Source organism: Phycodurus eques, chromosome 3 (genome assembly GCF_024500275.1).
Source record: "Phycodurus eques isolate BA_2022a chromosome 3, UOR_Pequ_1.1, whole genome shotgun sequence".
NCBI lineage: Eukaryota > Metazoa > Chordata > Actinopteri > Syngnathiformes > Syngnathidae > Phycodurus > Phycodurus eques.
Genome location: NC_084527.1, coordinates 18,592,006 through 18,612,053, shown reverse-complemented (window position 1 = coordinate 18,612,053; position 20,048 = coordinate 18,592,006). Strand labels below are relative to the sequence as shown.

Sequence of the window (20,048 nt, the reverse complement as noted above, 5' to 3'; positions counted from 1 at the left end):
CACACTTGTAATCAGTCATTCGGCCTATATAAAGGGTGATAATTAATCACTGTGCTGTTTGGTGACATGCTACGTACCACACTAAACATGGACTAGAGGAAGCAAAGGTGAGCATTGTCACAGGAGATTAGAAAGAAAATAATAGACAAGCACGTTAAAGGTAAAGGTAAAAACCATCTCCAAGCAGCTTGATGTGCCTGTGAGTACAGTTGCACACATATTTATCCATCCATCCATCCATTTTCTGAGCCGCTTCTCCTCACTAGGGTCGCGGGCGCGCTGGAGCCTATCCCAGCTATCATCGGGCAGGAGGCGGGGTACACCCTGAACTGGTTGCCAGCCAATCGCAGAACACATACAAACAAACAACCATTCACACTCACACCTACGGGGAATTTAGAGTTGTCAATTAACCTACAATGCATGTTTTTGGGATGTGGGAGGAAACCGGAGTGCCCAGAGAAAACCGACGCAGGCACGGGGAGAACATGCAAACTTCACAAAGGCGGGGCCGGGGATTGAACCCCAGTCCTCAGAACTGGGAGGCAGACGCTCTAACCAGTCGCTCACCGTACCGCCGCACACATATTCAGAAATGTAATAACCACGGGACTTTAGCCACTAGCCAACCTCCATGGACGTGGCCACAGGAGGAAAATTAATGACAAACTGAAGAGATGGATAATATGAATGGCAACAAAAGAGCCCAGAACAACCTCCAAAGAAATTAAAGGTGAACTCCAAGGTCAGGGTACCTCAGTGTCATGAATCTCTGCATGGTAAAAAGAAATCTCAAGGCTATCAAGGTATTCTAGAGAGAAATGTGTTGCCCAGTGTCAAAAACCTTGGTCTTAGTCGAAGGGCATGGGTCTTACAATAGGATAATGACCCAAAACACACAGCTCCACCAAAGAATGATGATTTCACAATTCTCTTATTACGTGGAGTTACCACACGTTTTGCTTCCTTATTGAAGCAGTTTTGCGGATGTTTGCTTCCTCTTTCGTTATGTACCGCACTGTAGATCCATTCACGCTATAATGGCGTGCCACAGATGCATAACTTCTGCCCTCTTTGATCAAATCTAAAAGTTTCACGTTTTCGCTGATGGTCCTCATCTTCTTCTTCCTCTCGGCGCCCCGGAAGAAGCTTTCGCAGGGGCACAGCGCTTCGGCGGCATTGTTAGGGCTTGCTTAACTAATCAAAAAAATTATTGCTTAAACAAAAAAAGTTATTGGGAACACAACAGCGTGAACAAGACTGGCGAGACACAACAAGGGAAGATGGTGGGTGAGGCTGCGATGATGCGCAGCCAATCAGCTCACGGGATAGATCCACTCGTGCTCTCATTGGTCGATGTCGCGCCGGGAACCAATCACGCGCCTTGTATGAGTGCCCGTACAGTACAGGCATGTACAAAGCCCCTGAGTCAACTCATCTCTTTGTTTGGCATGCAGGGAAACCTTCTCTTGCGCACATCAACATGAAACAACGAGTCTTTCCGCAATATGGCTGCCGATATGAATTTTTTTTTTTTTATGAATATTTTGGAAAAACCCGCGAAGCACTGAAGCCGCAAAGCGTGAAGCGCGAAGTGGCGAGGGAACACTATACTGTGGTTCATGGTCTGTGAAAAAGTGAGTGTGAGGGCCCGTTCATCGCTGCTTGCAGCTTTAATATTATTGCTTTGCTTCAGATGTGAGTGTGACTCATTTATGTGGTGGCGACAACACAGTGTAAAAGCAACAACAAACACATGCACCTGTGTGGAACACTGACCGACAAACTCTGGCGTTCCGAAAATGTTTTTAAAGTCGCTGCCAAAATCGATCTTGTGCGCCAGGCCGAAGTCAATTAGCTTGATGCGTGGGTGAGGCACAGAGCGGCTCAGCAGCATGATGTTCTCCGGCTGGAAATACAACACAAAATCCCCAGTTTAATTTACCAAGATGAGAAAGAGAAGTCAAGTAAAAGGTACACTAAGATACATAAAGGAAAAATAGGAGAACAAAAGTCATAATGTCACAAGAATAAAATTGTAAGTTGTAATATAGAATTGAAACAATGTTTTTTTTTAATAATTGTCATTTATGAGAAGAAAATTATCATTTGCTGAAATTAAAAAAGCAAAAGTGATGATTTACTTTTTATGCCAGTTAAGTTGTAATATGACCAGGGGAAGAAAAATAACTGAATTTTAAAATACTGTACTGAGAAGAAAGTCGCAATTTTACGAGAAGTCGTCATTTTAAGAGAAGAAAGAGAAGAACATTTTAGTAAAACTAACATAGTACTATTATGAGCTGGAAAAAGTTGGAATTTCTATGAGGAATAAGTGATAATTATTCTGAGAAAAGTAATTTTACGAGAAGTGGTATTTTTAATAAAATAAAAGCCATTATTCGAGAATTAAGTTGGAATTTTACAAAAAGAAAAATCATGTTACCTATATAACGTTATCTGGGGGGGAATGCTGTAATTTTACGAGAAAAACTTGGCATTTTATAAGAAAAAAATGTCACCATTTTATCCATCCATTCATTTGTAGTAATTTTGGAAGATTGAAGTTTTTGTGGCGGCACGGTGAGCGACTGGTTAGAGCGTCAAACCCTATCCCAGCTATCTTCGGGCGAGAGCCGGGGTACACCTGAACTGGTCGCCAGCCAATCGCAGGGCACGTAGAAACAGCCAACCAATCGCACTCACATTCACACATACGGGCAATTTAGAGACTTCAATCAACCTAGCACGCATGTTTTTGGGATGTGGGAGGAACTGGAGAAAATCCACGCAGGCATGGGAAGAACATGCAAACTCCACATAGGCGGGGCCACCCCGATCCTCAGAACTGTGAGGCAGATGTGCTAACCAGTCGACCTTGTACCATTACCATAAAAAGTCATCCATTGGTCTAGAATTATGTTTCGCCTTTGAAGTCATAATTTTATGAGAATAAAGCTGTAATATTACCCGAGAAAATTGACATTTTTTAAATAAAAAAAGTGGTAATTTTATGTTAATTAGGATGCAATAATACCAGAAAAAAGTTCTACTTTTACAAGGTGTAAATTGAAAAAGGAGTGTGGCGGTGTTACCTTGAGGTCAAAGTGAGCGATATGTTTGGAGTGCAGGTAGAAGACTCCATCCAAAATCTGCTTGAGGAACTGCGTTGCTTCCTCCTCGCTCAACGATTCTTTCTCCGCCAGGAAGTCAAAGAGTTCTCCACCGGCCACGCTAAACAGACAATTAAAAAGCCATAAATCTCTTTTTAATGGAGTCCAGCGCTGCTTATCTGATCACGCAGGTCCATTAGAGTGCAGTCAAAGTCGCTTTTAAACAGCTCTGATATTGACATCGTGCCAATTGAACGCATCGGTGGAAAACAATAGGAAAACAGTAAACAGGCACAAGGTTGCAGCATATTTGGATCAGTGACTGCTTAAACCACAGTTGGAGAACCTGCTGGCCGTGGGCCATTTGTGTAGGATTAAAATGTAATATACCAGAAAAAAAGTTGTCATCTTACGAGAACTCAAACATTTACTAAAATAAAAGTACAGTGGTGCCTTAATTTAAAATCTGAATTTCCTTCCCCCTCCTCCTCTTGGGTCTGGTTGTGTTGCCCTCCTGGGGGATGCGGGTCCCGGGGCTGCTCTCCGTCCCTGCCCTGGGTACACGCTGGCCCCACTTCGGGGGTCTTGTCCTGGTCTTCGGGTGGGGGGCCATGCTGCTGCTTCCCGGGCCCGTGTCCTCCTCTTCCCTCTCTCCGGGGCGCTCCGTTGTGGTCGTCGCCCCTCTCTCCCTCGGGCTGTGTAGGGTCCCCGGCTGACTTGGTGCTCATGGTAGGTGTCAGCGCCTCCTGCTTCGGTCGTGCACTGTTTCTGGGGGGGGGGAATTAGCTGTAGGGTCGGAGGGGCTTTCCCCCCTTTTCTCTGTGGTCTGCCAGCCGGTCGGGCTATGCCGGACCCGCAGGAGTCTAGCCTCTTACTTCATACACACTACACATTTTTGTACTCACACTGTACATACTCCACACATGGGGCACACTCACATCTCATTCTGGCACCAAGCATAGTGGGGCAGGCGCTGGGCCGGGTGCTGGTACATCTGTGCTGGTTTCCGGTCCTCCAGTTTTAATGCATCATACACCTGTTTTTTTTGTGTTTTTTTTTTTATGCACTACACCCCACCACACACAATCACGGTACAGGGAAAATGGGTGGTGGGTTTTCACATTTCTCTTGGCTTGACTTCTGGGGCCTGTGTTCAAACATCTAGACTGTCTCACTATTGTCCCCTTGTCCACTCTGTGCCCGTCTGTCCAGAATAATTAAAATTTTTTAAACTAAGCAGAGGGAGTATTTCAAACTCCCCTGTTGCACAGCAAAACTGTTCCAGCACAAAGGCCTACAGATCCACCATTCTGCAAGGCCATGCAGCTGAACAGGACAAGTTTATTTATTTAGAAACAAAATAACATTTATTCTTTGACGAGATTCATAACCCGAAACACTCATCTTGCAAATCATCTTTCCCAAATGAAACTGATGAAAATGACAATCTGTTCCAGCCCCCCAAAAATCATTAACAAAAATGTTTGTAACATGTTGTTTTAATAAGAAAAATAGTATGTTTTTTGGACATACTTGGCAAATAAAGATGATCCTGATTCCGCTTTGCGCCGAATTGAAGCACACATTCATTACCGTGAGGTACGTTTGAAGTGTCGACGGTCAATGTGTCCTGCACTTCACATTAGTTCTTGCAGCTAGCTAGCCGCCTTCTTCATGAATGCAGAAGCCACTAATCCCATTGTCATGCCAAGGTGGCTTGAACCAGGGCTGTACGTAGCTAGCTCATTGTAATTTGGGGGCCCACGGCAAACATAGTTATAGCCTCCCTCCCCCTTTTGTAATATAGACCACTTTTGTCTTGCTTTTGAAATCTGTTACAATTATCAGACAGCTGAAGTTAGCCTACTAATATTTACCACCAAAGATTTTTAATACTGTTTATCTTCAACTAAAATGTTTTAATTTGAGAAAATTCTATATAAAGTCCTAAAGATTCTTCTTGAGGATTATCAAATAAGTGAATCAATTTAACACTTTAACTGTAGTTGACAAGACCATTAATCAATCTTTAATATAGCTTACCATTTGAAGCGCTATTACACTCACTCACATCTTGGTGAAAAGTGTCAGTCTCCACTTTATCGCTATACTCGGCGGACACTGAGATCAGTGCTACTGGACTGGCAAGAGCATCATTATACAGTATTAAATTTTTACAAGGCATAAAGTTAAATCAATAAGTCAATATTCTACTGTGATTGAAGGTTTTTCTTTTTACAATTCAATACTAAAGATATGCTCTTTAAATCAATTCATCATAACATTTAGGCCTGGCCAACAGGAAAGAGTTGTTTATTCATTCGTCCATTAATTTTCCGTACCGCTTATCCTCACTAGGGTCACGGGTGTGTTGGAGCCTATCTCAGCTATCGCTGGGCGAGAGGCGGGGTACGCCCTGAACTGGTTGTCACCCAATCGCAGAGAGTTGTTTATGTTTTGGCTATATCCAATGTTGTTTTGGTCATGCTATTATTACTAGTTATTTTTTGTGTATAGTGAATAATACTGAAGATAACAAACAATGGCAATATTTATTTCAAAGAAACAAAAACTTATTTTCCCATATCGTTCAGCCCAACTACTGATTTATGACGACTAGGTAGTTTTAATAGGGCCCACATCATTAAAGCTTATCGGCTTCCCAGTGACGAGGACTGGCTAAGTGTGGCTAAAGGTTTAGCCACATAATACATAACGTGATTTTGTGGCTAACTACACACAAGTATGGCTATGAGATTTTTTTTTTTAAAGTTTAGCAAAATTGGCTAAGATATTTCATGACCCAGAGCCAAACCTGTTTTGGTGTGAGCACACTGGCCACCAGGGGGAAGTATAATACATACTGTATATATCTAATACACAAAGACAACAACACCTGCTGAGGAAGATGAAGAAACCGTCTTTTTTTTTTTTTTGCAGAGGACAATGAATATATGCCTGTAAGTATTGCCATAGTGTCTGTCTATATTGCGACATAATTTTTTCAAATATTAGTTGCGTTAAGGGCTATAACAAGTGCCACATCGATCATACGTATCTTGAAAAACTTGGTCACTCGTAAATCGAGGTACCACTGTAGTACAATTATGAAAAAAGGGTTATAATCTCCATACAATTAAGTTATAACAGTACCAGAAAAAGTGGTAATTTTACGAGAAAACCTTGTAATACTACAGGAAAAAAATTTAAATTTAGAATTTCAGAAAATTGTGTTGTAAAGATTACCAGAAAAAACATATTATTACAGTAATTTTGATCAAATAATACAGTACATTACTAGAAATAAAGTCTTAATTTAAAAAAATAAAAATTATAATTCGGGATGTCCTGATCCAACTTTGTCACTTCCGATCCGATACAGATATCGCAGCCTTGAGTTTTGGTTGATATCGGTCCTATCCGATTTTAGCAATAATCATAAATAATTTGCTTATTTTGTCCTATGGAATGTTAGAAAAAGCTTAATCAAGTGATATTACTCAAACAGAGAACAATATTCAGCAACCGTAAGTAAGAGAAAAATGCAACCATTTATTATTAACCAACGGGTGACAAAGTAACTGCTCTACACGTCTTGACCTAGGAGGGAGAGTGTAGTGCACGAAATGAGATACACACTTGGAGTAACAAAGAAAGTACAAGTCATGATTATATTGTTATTACAACTTGTTTTTCCACAGAGTTTGAAGAATATACTGTATGCCAGATAATATTGTTATATTGCTGGTTTGTATGTGTTAATACAGCGTTTGTGTACCAATATTTATTATTTTGAGAGATGTGTGTAAAAAGTTTGATGCTAATTTCCGTTAGCTCACACCGGCGGTTTTTATTCATTGTGTGTTAGCTTTGAGCCAGCAAACAAAACAAAAATGAAGAAAGAAACTAAGTCTGTGATGTACTGGAACATTCAATAGGTGTAATTATTTGTCTGTTTAGTTTTGCAGTGAACTTCAACTGGAGTATCAATAAACAACATTAAGCAAGCAACATTCAGTCTTGCGCTTTGCTACTATCTTAGCACCTTACCGACCTGTTGTTGTGATCACATGGGCTCTCCATGCCATCTGGAAACTGATGGATAAGAGTGCAGGAATGGAATACTTGTATAATCTTAGATTTTAGAACCAGTCTGATACGATCCTTGTTTTTTTGCTGACATCGGACCGATTTCCGATCTCAAAGATCGAATCGGGACACCCCTTCAGCATTATTCACTAAACACAAGAAATACATTATTCTATAGTGTGACCAGATATGGGTAGAGCAGCCAAATATTGTACTCAAGTAAGACTACTCTTACTTTAGAATAATATGACTCAAGTAAAAAGTAGTCCTTCAAATAATTACTTAAGAGTAAGAAAGTACTACGTGAAAAAAAACTACTCGAGTACTGAGTAAGTAGCGAGTAACTTATGATTTGTTTTTTTTTAAATTAGAGCATGACTGTCAAATAAAATTAAAAAAATAACTAAATAAACTATGAATGTTCAAATTCAGACTACATTCTATAACCCTGTCAGGATCTTGTCACATGACAATTTTGACACATGGTCACTTAAACACGATAATTTTGACAAGGTAATATTGGCACGTTATCCTTTTGACAAATGGTCACTGATTGACTGGTCACTATGACACATGATTACATTGTGTGTGACTTTGACACATGGTAATTTGTCACAGTAATACTGGAACATTGTCACTTACATATGGGCACTTCGATAAGTTCACTTTGACGTGAGGTCACTGACATGTGGTAATATGGCTCACTCTAACACAGTCACTTAAACATGGTCATTTTGACGACTGACTGCTCGCTTTGACATATTTTAGTATTTTAACATGGTCACTTTCACTTTGACACATGACCACATTGACGTGAACATTTTGACATGTTAACTTTGCCTCATTATCACAGTAAAACAAGGCAATTTGACACATGGTCAATTTGACTCATGGTAATTTTTGACACGTTAACTTTGACAGGTGCTCAACACAATTTTGACACAGTTATTTTGCGTGGTCCTTTTGATGTGGTCATTGACTAACTGGTCACTTTGACACATGATTAAACTGACACAGGCTCAATTTTACACTTTGTAATATAGGAAGATGGTCAACTAAACATGGTCACTTTGACACATGGTTACACTGACATGGTAATTCTGACACACAGTCACTTCACATTTGATAACATTAACACATGGCAACATTAACATGGCAATTTTGACACATGGACATTTTGACATGGTCACTTAAACACATGGTCACTTGGCATATGATGATGACACATGACCGCACACAAAGCCTTCGCAGGCCAATCAAAGGGACTCATATTTGGGGAGAAATTCTGCGGCGCGACTTGTGTTTACATTAGAGATTACGAAATACAACAGCTTTGTCATGGAGCGTAGTCTTAAATTGTGACCACCTAAACTTGGATATTTCAGCCCACACCGGAGAAGACACCTTGCGGTAAGTTGCGGATTTTGTTTTGGCTGTGCAATATTAGCTCTATATTATGGTCATAAGTAACTGTAAAACAAGCATCTTTGGGCTATGTTCGGTAATCTCACCCTCGCACACACACTATCAGTAAGTCTGGTCAACAAACAGCTTCTTCATTCAGTCATTTCAGTGAATAAAGCAAAAATATGTTTCTGTAAGGCATGCATGCATTTTAGGGCACTTAAAAAATTAAATGGTGGCAGCCTGCCAGGTGTGTATGGACTTGCATTTAACATGAGTTTAAATGTGATTGGTTTCTCCTGAACACAACCACAAGACAGTTATAAGAGGGAGCGCGCCCTTGTGCAATCAGATTTATTTGGTTACTATTTTTTTATTTATTTAAACTTTATTTAACCAGGTAAAAGACCAGTTGAGACAGAACATCTCTTTTACAATGGTGACCTAAACAAAGCAAAGCAATTTTATTTATATAGCGCATTTCATACACAAGGTAACTCAATGTGGCGGCACGGTGAACGACTGGTTAGAGTGTCGGCCTCACAGTTCTGAGGACCGACGTTCAATCCCCGGCCCCGCCTGTGTGGAGTTTGCATGTTCTCCCCGTGCCTGCGTGGGTTTTCTCCGGGCACTCTAGTTTCCTCCCACATCCCAAAAACATGCATGGTAGGTTAATTGACGTCTCTAAATTGCCCCTAGGTGTGAATGTGAGTGCGAATGGTTGTTTGTTTGTATGTGCCCTGCAATTGGCTGGCAACCAGTTCAGGGTGTACCCCGCCCGATGATAGCTGGGATAGGCTCCAGCACGCCCGCGACGCGAGAGAGGGGAAGCGGCTCAGAAAATGGATGGATGGAAACTCAATGTGCTTTACATGATTAAAAGCATTTCAAAACAAAGGAAAAACAGCTAATAAACATTTAAAACAAAGAGAGGGGAAAAGTACAATTAAAACAGCGTACAGTCCAAGTTAACCTGGACTTAAAAACATTCCCACTTGGGGCTGACGTCACTTCTGTTGGCAACTTATTCCATTTGTGTGCAGCATAGTAGCTAAATGCTGCTTCACCATGTTTACTTTGGATTCTCTGCTCCACTATTTGACCTGAGTCTGTCGATTTCAGAGCCCCACTGGGTTTATAACAAGACTATTTCAGTTTATTTTCACCTCCCATCTCAAAAAGAGTAATTATTTGGAAGACTACTTTTTACTTGAGTCACATTATTCTAAAGTAGCAGTACTCCTACTTTAGTTCCATATTTGGCTACTCTACCCACCTCTGACGATTTATTCGAGAAATATACAACTTTTTATTCTAGAAAATATTACTTTTTTTTTTTTAAGCGTAAATACATGTATGCAACTGTTTTGCCAATTTTTTCAGGATTTGTTTTTCCCCCCTGAAAATAACTTTTTGGGCATATATACTACTTTTTTCAGATGTATAATTTTTCTCTCTCGAAAATGTGACTTTTCTCGAAAACAAAACTTTTTTTGGAGATATCCAGAAAGCACTTATTTAACTACCATTTTTTCCCCCACAACATTATGGCTATTGTAGTACAATTACAACTTGTTTTTTTGTATCAAAATTAAGTAAGACATGACTTAGTTTTGTTTAAAAAAAACTAAAACTTCTGATAGTAATACTTCATTTTGTTAAAAAATGTGTTGTTACTAAAAATTTATTGTTGAATGTTTATTGCAAAAATAACTTTTAATATTACAACTACATTTTCATGAAAATCGCTAACTCACAGCTCCAGTATGAGGATGACGTCGGCCTTGTTCTCAAAGACCTCGTGCAGCGTGATGATGTTGGGGTGCTGGATCTCTTTCAGGATGTTGACCTCACGCTCAATGTCCTCCCGTGTCACGCCGCGCCGGCTCGACTTGCTACGTCGCTTCTTGATGAACTTGGCGGCATACTCGGTGGCTGTGTTCCGCTGACGACACCGCCGAACGACCGCGAACTGGCCGCTGCCGACAGGGGGACAGAGGAAGTCAAGATTTGCCACCACAATCAGCACAAAGTAACCACAGTGGCAACTGTTTACGTTTTCGCAATCAGTGGCATGACTGGACTAAAATGTACCATTTTAATGACAACGCAAGAAGACCGAAACATACAATTTTTGGATTCTGGTGAAGGGGTGAACGCTTCCAAAATTCAATATAAATCATAGCATGGATGGATGACAAGATGACTGGACCACACCATTTTTTTTTTTTTTTTTTAACTTCAGTGACAGTGTATAACACTTCCAAAATTTTATAACAAAAATCACAGCATGGATGGATGATCCAAGATAGCTGGACCATACCATTTTATATTTATTTTTTTAATGCTGGGACGGAAGACTTTTCCTAAACATAAAAATAAATGAAGAAACATGGACTGGACCGTACCATTTTTAATTATGGCATGACTGAAGAAGATTGGACTGCTGTACCATTTTTGAATCTGGGTCATGTTGGGGAACATTCACTAAACTACTGTATAACACAAATCAAAGAATAAATTGATGATTCAAAATGACTGGAATGTACCATTTTTTTTCAATTCTGGGGCAGGGGAGAACATTTCCAAAACTTAGCACAAAGCTAGGGCTGGGGGAAAAAAGTCAAATAACTCTGGTGGGTCAACTACAAAAAAAGTTTCTGCTTGTTTTCCAGACGGACATTAATTGCAGATGCATGCAAATAATGAAATGAAATAATGGACGCCATTGAAGAAGACAAGCCAAAACGACAAAGCATGTCAAAAGTGTGGTATTAAACAATACCTAATTAACAACAATATGGTTAATTAACAGTTATCAAATAAACATTCATTGATTCTGCAATTGTTATGTTTACGGTTTTGAGTTCATGATCTGAGCTCTACTTCTTGTGTTGGTGCACCACCTAGTAGCTGAGTGGCTGATGTTATTTGTATAGTACAGTGGAGTAGTTTGTGCGTTCACTAATTTAGGGTGTAGTGGGTTTTCATTAAGACAATATTAGGACATGGAGCTTCCTTAAAAGAGAGCAGAAAGGAAGTTTTAAACTTCCTCAGAAACACTAGGCTGTATTATCCAAGAATATAACCACAAGCATCACGCTATAGTTTAGCGCCGTTTTAGGTGTTCATCATTTAACCAGTGGGGAGAAGCAATGTACTAAACACGCCCAGTCTGCCAGAAATCAAGAAGACAAGAACAGGATATTCATTCATTGAGCTCATTGTACCTAACAGGCAGATCCACTCTACGTTTTCTTATGGATTATTCTTGTTGAAGCATCATCTGTAAGGGATTTTTAAGACACTATTACCTACATGTATAATGTACATATAACATGATGCATGTGTGAGCTGAATGGTAGTTCGCGTTTGTTGATTTAAAATGGTAATCGCTAGCGTGCAAATGCAAATTGTGATTGCTAACCACTTAGCATAGCTTCCAGCTCACTCTTTTCTCCAAAATTAATTACATCTTTATTTAATCTGTATATGCTACAGTATATATTAGAAGCAGTTCTGAGGACCGGGGTTCAACTCCCGGCCCGGCCAGAGTGGAGTTTACATGTTCTCCCTGTGCCTGCGTGGGTTTTCTCCAGGCATTCCGGTTTCCTCCCACATCCCATAAACATGGATAGTAGGTTGATTGGAATCTCTAAATTTCCCTTAGGTGTGAATGTGTGCGCGAATGGTTGTTTGTTTATATGTGCCCTGTGATTGGCTGGCGACCATTTCAGGGTGTACCCCGCCTCTCGCCCGTTGATAGCTGGGATAGGCTCCAGCACCCTTGCGAGCCTTGTGAGGATAAAGCGGTACAGAAAATGGATGGATATTTTACTGTATGGTATGTGGTAAATAACTGCAGAATTTAAAGGAATGTCTAACAGTGTGTATATCAAACTAGTATCTATTTGCATTAATCTGTACCCAAGAAGTAGCCCAGTTTCAAAAAGGTTGGTGAAAACAACATCACTCCCTCTCCTGTGATATTGCATAACTGTTGTTTAATCATTAAACAATACAAAAAAAACAATATTGGTTAGTTAATGAACAGCAATAGATACAATACAATTTATTTTGTAATAAACTTTAATGCAAAGTAGATTTGAATCCGATTATTTGATGAATCGGAATTATGGATAGAATAATTGATTCTAAAAATATTCGATATTGACAGCCCTAAATGGACAATACCATATTTAAAATTCTGGTGTAGCGGGGAACGCTTCAGAAACTTAATATCATAGGATGTTGCAAGATGACTGGACCATTGATGATGGATGATGCAATATGGATGATTGATATGATGGATGATGCAAGATGACTGGACCATTCCATTTCTGGGGCAGAGAGCGATGCTTCCAAAACTTAAAAGAAAGGGGGGGGGGGGAAATCACCGCACAATCGGATAATGCACGATAAATGGACTGTACCATTTGTTCAAATATTCTGCAGCAAGTCGAACAAAGACTTTCATGACTTAAGTATGTATGTATCGTGGTGCAAGCCCCTATTACACTGTTACACGGGAACGCCACCTGTGCGTTAGGTTCTGTGTTAAAGGCACCTTCTGTGATACATACAAGCCCTAATACACAAAGTAGACAGTGAACATTTGCCATTGCTGAAAGGCGTAATGATTCATGCGCCAGCTAAGCGAAGGAGAAGATGGAGGCTAAAAAGAATTTGGTGTTCTCTTGACTGACTTTTTAGAGAAGACAGAACATGATGTACTGGCCTCTAGAGTTTAAAAGGAAAGGTTGCTAATTAGGCGGCACGGTGGACGACTGGTTAGCAAATCTGCTTCACAGTTCTGAGGACCGGGGTTCAAATCCTGGCCACGCCTGTGTGGAGTTTGCATGTTCTCCCCGTGCCTGCGTGGGTTTTCTCCAGGCACTCCGGTTTCCTCCCACATCCTAAAAACATGCGTGGTAGGTTGATTGCAGACTCTAAATTGCCCATAGGTGTGAATGTGAGTGCGAATGGTTGTTTGTTTATATGTGCCCTGCGATTGGCTGGTGACCAGTTTAGGGTGTACCCTGCCCGAAGATAGCTGGGATAGGCTGGCACGCCCGCGACCCGAGTGAGGAGAAGCGGTACGGAAAATGGATGGATCGAGGTTGCTAATTAATATATGATAAAATTGGAACCACGACTGCAGGTTTTGTTAGCTCATACTACCTGTCGTCACGATGCTAGTCACTGCTAAATCAACTTTGCCAAGCGCTGCAGGTCCAGTATTCTAGAAAGATTCAAGTTTAATGACAATTTCTACCTCTAGAGGCTGCTTTTATTTACAAAAGTCTACATTGACATGACTGATTCGAGCAATACTAGTGTATTAAGCAACTGTAATAGGGTGGTGGCTTCATTGTGTGTGCGTGTGTCATGATTATCTTCGTATCTTAACATTTGAGGAACAAATTCTACGTGGAATGAATTATCGATATCACATATGTGTCGTAATGCTACTGTATCTGCAGGAATTCCAACCAATACGATAGTCGATATTTGATACCTGTGTATTGATATTTGATACGGGTGTATTATTTGGTAATGTTGAAGCATCAATCATTGATATATCGGTATTTCATAGTGAAGTATCGATATATGAAATTGCTGTATCCATATCTGATACCATATTGATATTTGATACCGGTGAATTAATATTTGATGTTGGCGCATCGATAACGGGTGCTGGTGGTTTGAATTTGATAATGTGTTCATATTCGTTATAGGTGAGATGATATGTCAAACTGATGTATCTTTTCTTGATCGTGGAGCATCTACGTATAATTGTTACTAAAGAATTGAGATTTTATACTGGAGCATCGACATTTCATACTGGAGCAACGATACTTGATACTGGTGCATCGATATCTGATACTGGAGCATTGGTATTTGATACTGGAGCCTTGATATTTGATACCTGAGCAACAATAATTTATATTGATATTTGATATTGGTGTATCCATATTTTATACTAGTACATTGATATTTGATGCATACGTATAAAAATGTTATACAGGTGTGCTGATACTTAGCAAAATGGTCTTGAGAGTTTTTTCTCTTTAACCCCATGGGCTCTATTGCTGGCCATTTCCCCCACATTGCTTCCTTTTTTTAACCATTTTATCTTAGATTTCTATTCTATGTTCCACAAAATACGTGATATAGTGGGGCCATGAATAATTATATAGTGGGGGAACACCAAATTTATGGTTAAAATTATTAATAAAAGCAATTCTAAACACTTGGTCCCTAACCCCCAAGAATAGTTCACAGTACTGTTTTTCTAAAATGTGCCTATGAGATAAACAGCCACCATCTTGCAATGTTAAGTCATTCAACACACCCAACCCAAACCAGCATCACCCTGTTCCTTTCCCAGCACCAGCATCCTCTATGGTCTGCTCTCCTCTCTTCTCCCCTCTGGCAAGTAGGCCAAAAAGTGTGAAGGCCTGTTTTAAGTCACAACAAAGCCAACGAGGACATTTGATCCCGCATCCTGCTATCTGGCCTCTTGAAAAAGAGTCTCCCCTCCTCTGTTTGTTCTCTGTCTGCATAGAAGGGCTCTTCCCTCATTATTTCTACCCCCCCCGTCCATTGCAAGAGTTATGCAAGTGTGGAGGGATTCCCCTCCCTGCTCATTAAAAAAAAAAAAAAAACATTGTGTTGTGATGTAATGATCAAAATACTTCGTTTTTGCTTGAAAAACAACAACTCACAAATCAGCACAAAAAACATTGTACTACATGTACACTTCCGAAACCAAATACAGTGGTACCTCGAGTTATGAGTTTTTGTTCCCTTGACCATTTTGACCGTCTTTAGATGTGAACAAAAATTTTAGTTACCAGTGCTAGATGGTGGCAGCAAACTTCACAACAAGAGAGAGAACATTGAAGCATGAAGTCACGATGCACAAAACTGTTTAATTCTTTACATTAGATTTATAAAACAAAATTATTACTGTATGTTTTTATAAAGTAAAATATTGCAGAGTGATATTTTTCTTATTAAAAACCACATTACAAAAAATGTGATGGTGTTTTTTGCAAAGGCTGAAGTGGATTAATGGCATTTCCATTCACTCCAATGAGCAAAGATGATTAGAGTTACAACGGTGATACTAGAATGTATTAAACTCGTAGGTCAAGGCAGCACTGTAAATCTACCAAGGTTTAAAAATACCATACTTTCAGGACATAAGAAAAGGTTTTGAAACTATTTTTGCTGAGGGAAAAAAAAAATAACATGAAGCAAAGCATCAGCATGTGACTGTGAGCCAGCTATTGCCTTGGTGTGAAAGAGGAGAAGGTGCTGAAAAGCCCAAAAATGTTAAATAGGATATTAAGGCTGGTTGGCAGTGCTACACAAATGTGATGGTGATGCATTACAGACTGATGCAGGATGACACAATGAGTGTGCTCTTACCTACACGCTGTGTGGTGTGACATACAAAACAACATACTGCTTTTTAAATTTAGAATCACATAACTGCCTAGTTATGTTATTATATATTAGGGCTCGGACTCCATCTCTAAATCCTGATTCATTATTCGTGTTGACAGTAACGAATAGGGATGGGTATCGTTAAGAGGAACTTTTCCTAACAGTGGCACAAAATAGCAAAAGTTGGTAAGTCATGGTTTACAAATCTGTTCATATTGTACAGTTTTGAAGTTATGGGGCTGGAATAGAAACATGCCTCATCTTTGCGATTAACCCATTCACTGCAGAGCGGGCCATGTCCATTTTTTTTATCTTATTTGGTGGGCTTGACATTTTGTAAGCATATATTTTTTGACAGAATTGTTTGCCCATGGATTTCATTACACCACGTTATAACCATGGTCAAGTTCTGCAAAATCCATCAAGATGTTTGGTGAGCACTGGTTTTTGCTTCATGCTAGCTCCACCTGGATTACCTAAAAACATGAAATGTTGTGAGCCCAGACGAGTCTGCCCATGGAATTCATGGCTGTTTTCTATTCAGGAGATTCCACTTGACAATAACAATTGGTAAATTCCATGGGCCTGCAATTTGGCACAGAGAAAAAGGGACCCAAAGTGCGGGGGTGATGGGTACCGACGCCCATGTTTGGATCATGTTAGCGTGCATGTGTTAGTTTTGACAAAACCATCTGGTCGAAAAGGGTTTAAAAAAAAAAAAAAAAAGAAGACATTTCTCATATGCATTTCATGTTTGAAATAAACAGTTAAGGCATTAAATCAGCATCCCTTGAAGACTTTCTTCCTGGGCAGTGACTTGGCCGGAAATGGCCGTGTCTGAACATGAGCGTCAGCACCTATTACCTCTACTTTGGAACCATTTTTCTCCTTGCAGAATTGAAAGCTCATGGAATTTACCAATTGGTATTGTCAAGTGAATAGAAAACTGCCATGAATTCCATGGGCAGATGCTTCTGTACTAAAATAGGGTTCACAACATTTCACTTTTTTAGGTAATCCAGGTGGCGCAAGCATGAAGCAGAAACCGGTGCCCAACAAACATCGGGGTGGATTTTGCAGAACTTAAAAGAAACTGCAATGAAATCCATAGGCAAACAATTCTGTCAAAAAAATAAGATTCCAAAATGCCCAGGCCCCAAAAATGGGCATGGCCAACTCCACAGGGGAGGGGTTAATCGGAAAGCTGAGGCAGGATTTTTCTATTCCAGCCTCATAACTTAAAAACTGTCAAATATGAACAGATTTGTTAAGCATGACATAACCAGTGCGTGGAGTTAAAAAAGAAGAAGTATATCTTAAGATCTTAACGATACTACTACTAGGGTTTGGCATAGAGAACCGATTGGAACCGGGAGTAACGTTCCGGTTCTTCCGGAATCGTTCAGATTAAAACATTTCGGTTCCCAGTTTCGATGCCTACAGTCCACCCACCCCGGAGAAGAAGTGGTGAAAACCAAGGAAAAAGAAGTGAAAACCAATGAATTAGTCATTCGAACTGCTCTAAGTGCTAGAGGACTCTGCATCTTTTTGCACAATTGTCAAAAAAATAAAAAATAAAAAAATGTACCGGCATTACCAGATAACTAGCAACCCTTTACTGCTCAGTGACTGTTTTTTTTTTTTGTCAATGTCTTTTTGTCTCCAGTGTTCCAGAGCGGCTCCAACTACCGGAGACAAATTCCTTGTGTTTTTTGACATACTTGGCAAATAAAGATGATTCTGATTCTGATGAAGACGAGCGGGCACAAAGACGTGCTTGTGCCCAATGGTGGCGCACAAAAGTATGTCTTAACTTTGTTAAAATTAATGACCAGTCGCCTTAGTGCAACACTTGGAATAAGATTATATTGTGCAAAGGAGGCTTTCACGATGTGTCGCGTCCGAGCCTCAGCCTACACTTTGCAGAGCTTCAGTGAAGTCAACTCTCAGTCAATTGGGTGAGTGAAACAATAAAATACGTCTATGCCAACATTGAGATAGCTAACAAGGTAAACGGTTGGTTGCACTTTTGCACTAATGCTTTTTAGCGTTTATTTTAGTCTTCAAACCAACGTAAGCACCGATGACAGAAAAAAAAAAAGCTTAACATTGGGATAAAACTTCACCGTAAGCAACTTTACATCACAATGAACTGGGACAAAATTCACATAAACGTTGTCTCACAGTATCACAAACACTAACCTTGTACCTCATCGGTGGGTAGTGAAAGAAATCAGCGTTTTACAGCATTTGGTCCCATCCATTAAAATAAAATAAAAATTAAATAAATAAATAAAATCTCCGGTACCATGTGAAGTTACTTTTCGTGCCAAAATGCTGAGTTCCGGTGCGTACCCTTCAAAATAAAAAGGCTACACGCTTAAAATAGGAAGTCAAGTTAAAAGTTTCACATATAAACCATTTGGTGTGACAAAACGGTCCCAAATAACTATTTTAACAAAGTTATATTTAACATTTGGCTTAAATATTACTGTAAGTCAATTGGGTTAGTTCCACACACATTGCCTTTTCGTTCATAGCTTTGATATCGATACTGGTTATAAAGAACTTCGAGGCAAATGTTCATTTTAGTCTTTGCTGCGGGCTGCAAAGAAAATGGATGTTCAAATTTGGACACCCTTTATTTAAACCATGCAAACCTTTTTGACCCAGGCTCCTAAAAGAATCGAAATCAAGAATCGTTTGGATCCGAAATTGAAATAAGTAACCGGAATCACTCAAATTCAAACAATGCCAAACCCTAACTACTACTCTTAATGATACTGCTTATCAGTCCGGTACTTTAACGGTATTCTTATCTGTACTTTTTTTTTTTCCTTTTTAGAGAAAAACATTGAAACAAATGTCTGAATTAGCATTGCTTTATTATTTTTTTAAATTTATAAATTAACTTGTCTTGCTAGCATGTCTGCCTCACAGTTCTGAGGATCCGGGTTCAAATCGGGCCTCGCCTGGGTGAAGCTTGCATGTTCTCCACGTGCCTGCGTGGGTTTTCTCCGGGTACTCCGGTTTCCTCCCACATCCCCCAAAAAACATGTATGGTCGGTTAATTGACGACTGTAAATTGCCTAAAGGTGGGAATGGTTGTTTGTTTATATGTGCCCTGCAATTGGCTGGCGACCAGTTCAGGGTGTACCCTGCCTCTCGCCCAGAGTCAGCTGGGATAAGCTCCAGCACGCCCGCGACCCTAGTGAGGATAAGCGGTATGGAAGATGAATGAATGAACTTGTCTTGCTACTGTAACATTACTGTAAAATAAATAAATAAAAACAATGATTTAAGAAAATAAATGTCTTGAAAAAATCATTATTATAATGTTAAACATTATATAAATGATTATTTCGTGAAGAAAACTGGTGTAGAACTGCTGGAAGACGAGGGAGCGATAGTTTGTCTTTCGCTGCCACATCTTCCAGCAGGACTCGTAGTTAGGGCCAGGGGTGTCAAAATAATTTATTTTTTGGGTTTCCCTGAGAGGGCCGTTATGACTGTGAAACCAAATTTTTTATCGCCTCATCATTGTATTATAAATACACAACAAATGTAAAAATAGCTACTTCTGAAATCAGAAGTCAAGTTTATTCCACTATTGTTCAAATCACTGTAAAAAGGGGTTTGGCAACAAAAAAATGCTTGCAATATCTCAACATTATTATTTATTACATATGACGATTAGACTATTTTGCAACAAATTTTAGCAATAATCATGGAAGTTGATGCAAATGATTTGCTTTCGCGGGACACAAACTGATGTGTTTGGCACCTGTGGGTTAGGCAGTCGAAAATCGTGCATTTCTCCATTTGAACGTGATGCACCTTTTGCTAAATGTTTGTTAAGGTTGCTTGTTTCCCCCCTCCTTACATTTAAATGACCGATTGTGGCTACGTGCATTGTCACTGTCAACCTTTGAGGAATGCAATCAAACTTTTGACCATTTCACTCTCTCCGCCATGATTTTCAATCAC

The 20,048-nt window shown here is 39.7% G+C and overlaps 1 protein-coding gene across 5 annotated transcripts in view; it reads right to left on the bottom strand.

The window, feature by feature from the left end:
* Positions 1-20,048, bottom strand: part of dapk1 (death-associated protein kinase 1) — a 76,570-nt gene that overhangs the window by 37,093 nt on the left and 19,429 nt on the right. For 4 of the 5 annotated variants that reach the window (XM_061672316.1, XM_061672318.1, XM_061672320.1 and 1 more), the window contains 3 exons: positions 10,364-10,585; positions 3,096-3,234; positions 1,780-1,909 (listed from right to left, as the gene is read on the bottom strand). In XM_061672316.1, coding sequence (XP_061528300.1) covers positions 1,780-1,909; positions 3,096-3,234; positions 10,364-10,585 — 491 coding nt within the window. Of the gene's footprint in view, positions 1-1,097; positions 1,145-1,779; positions 1,910-3,095; positions 3,235-10,363; positions 10,586-20,048 lie in introns of those variants that run through there. The other variant, XM_061672319.1, reaches the window with a different exon arrangement.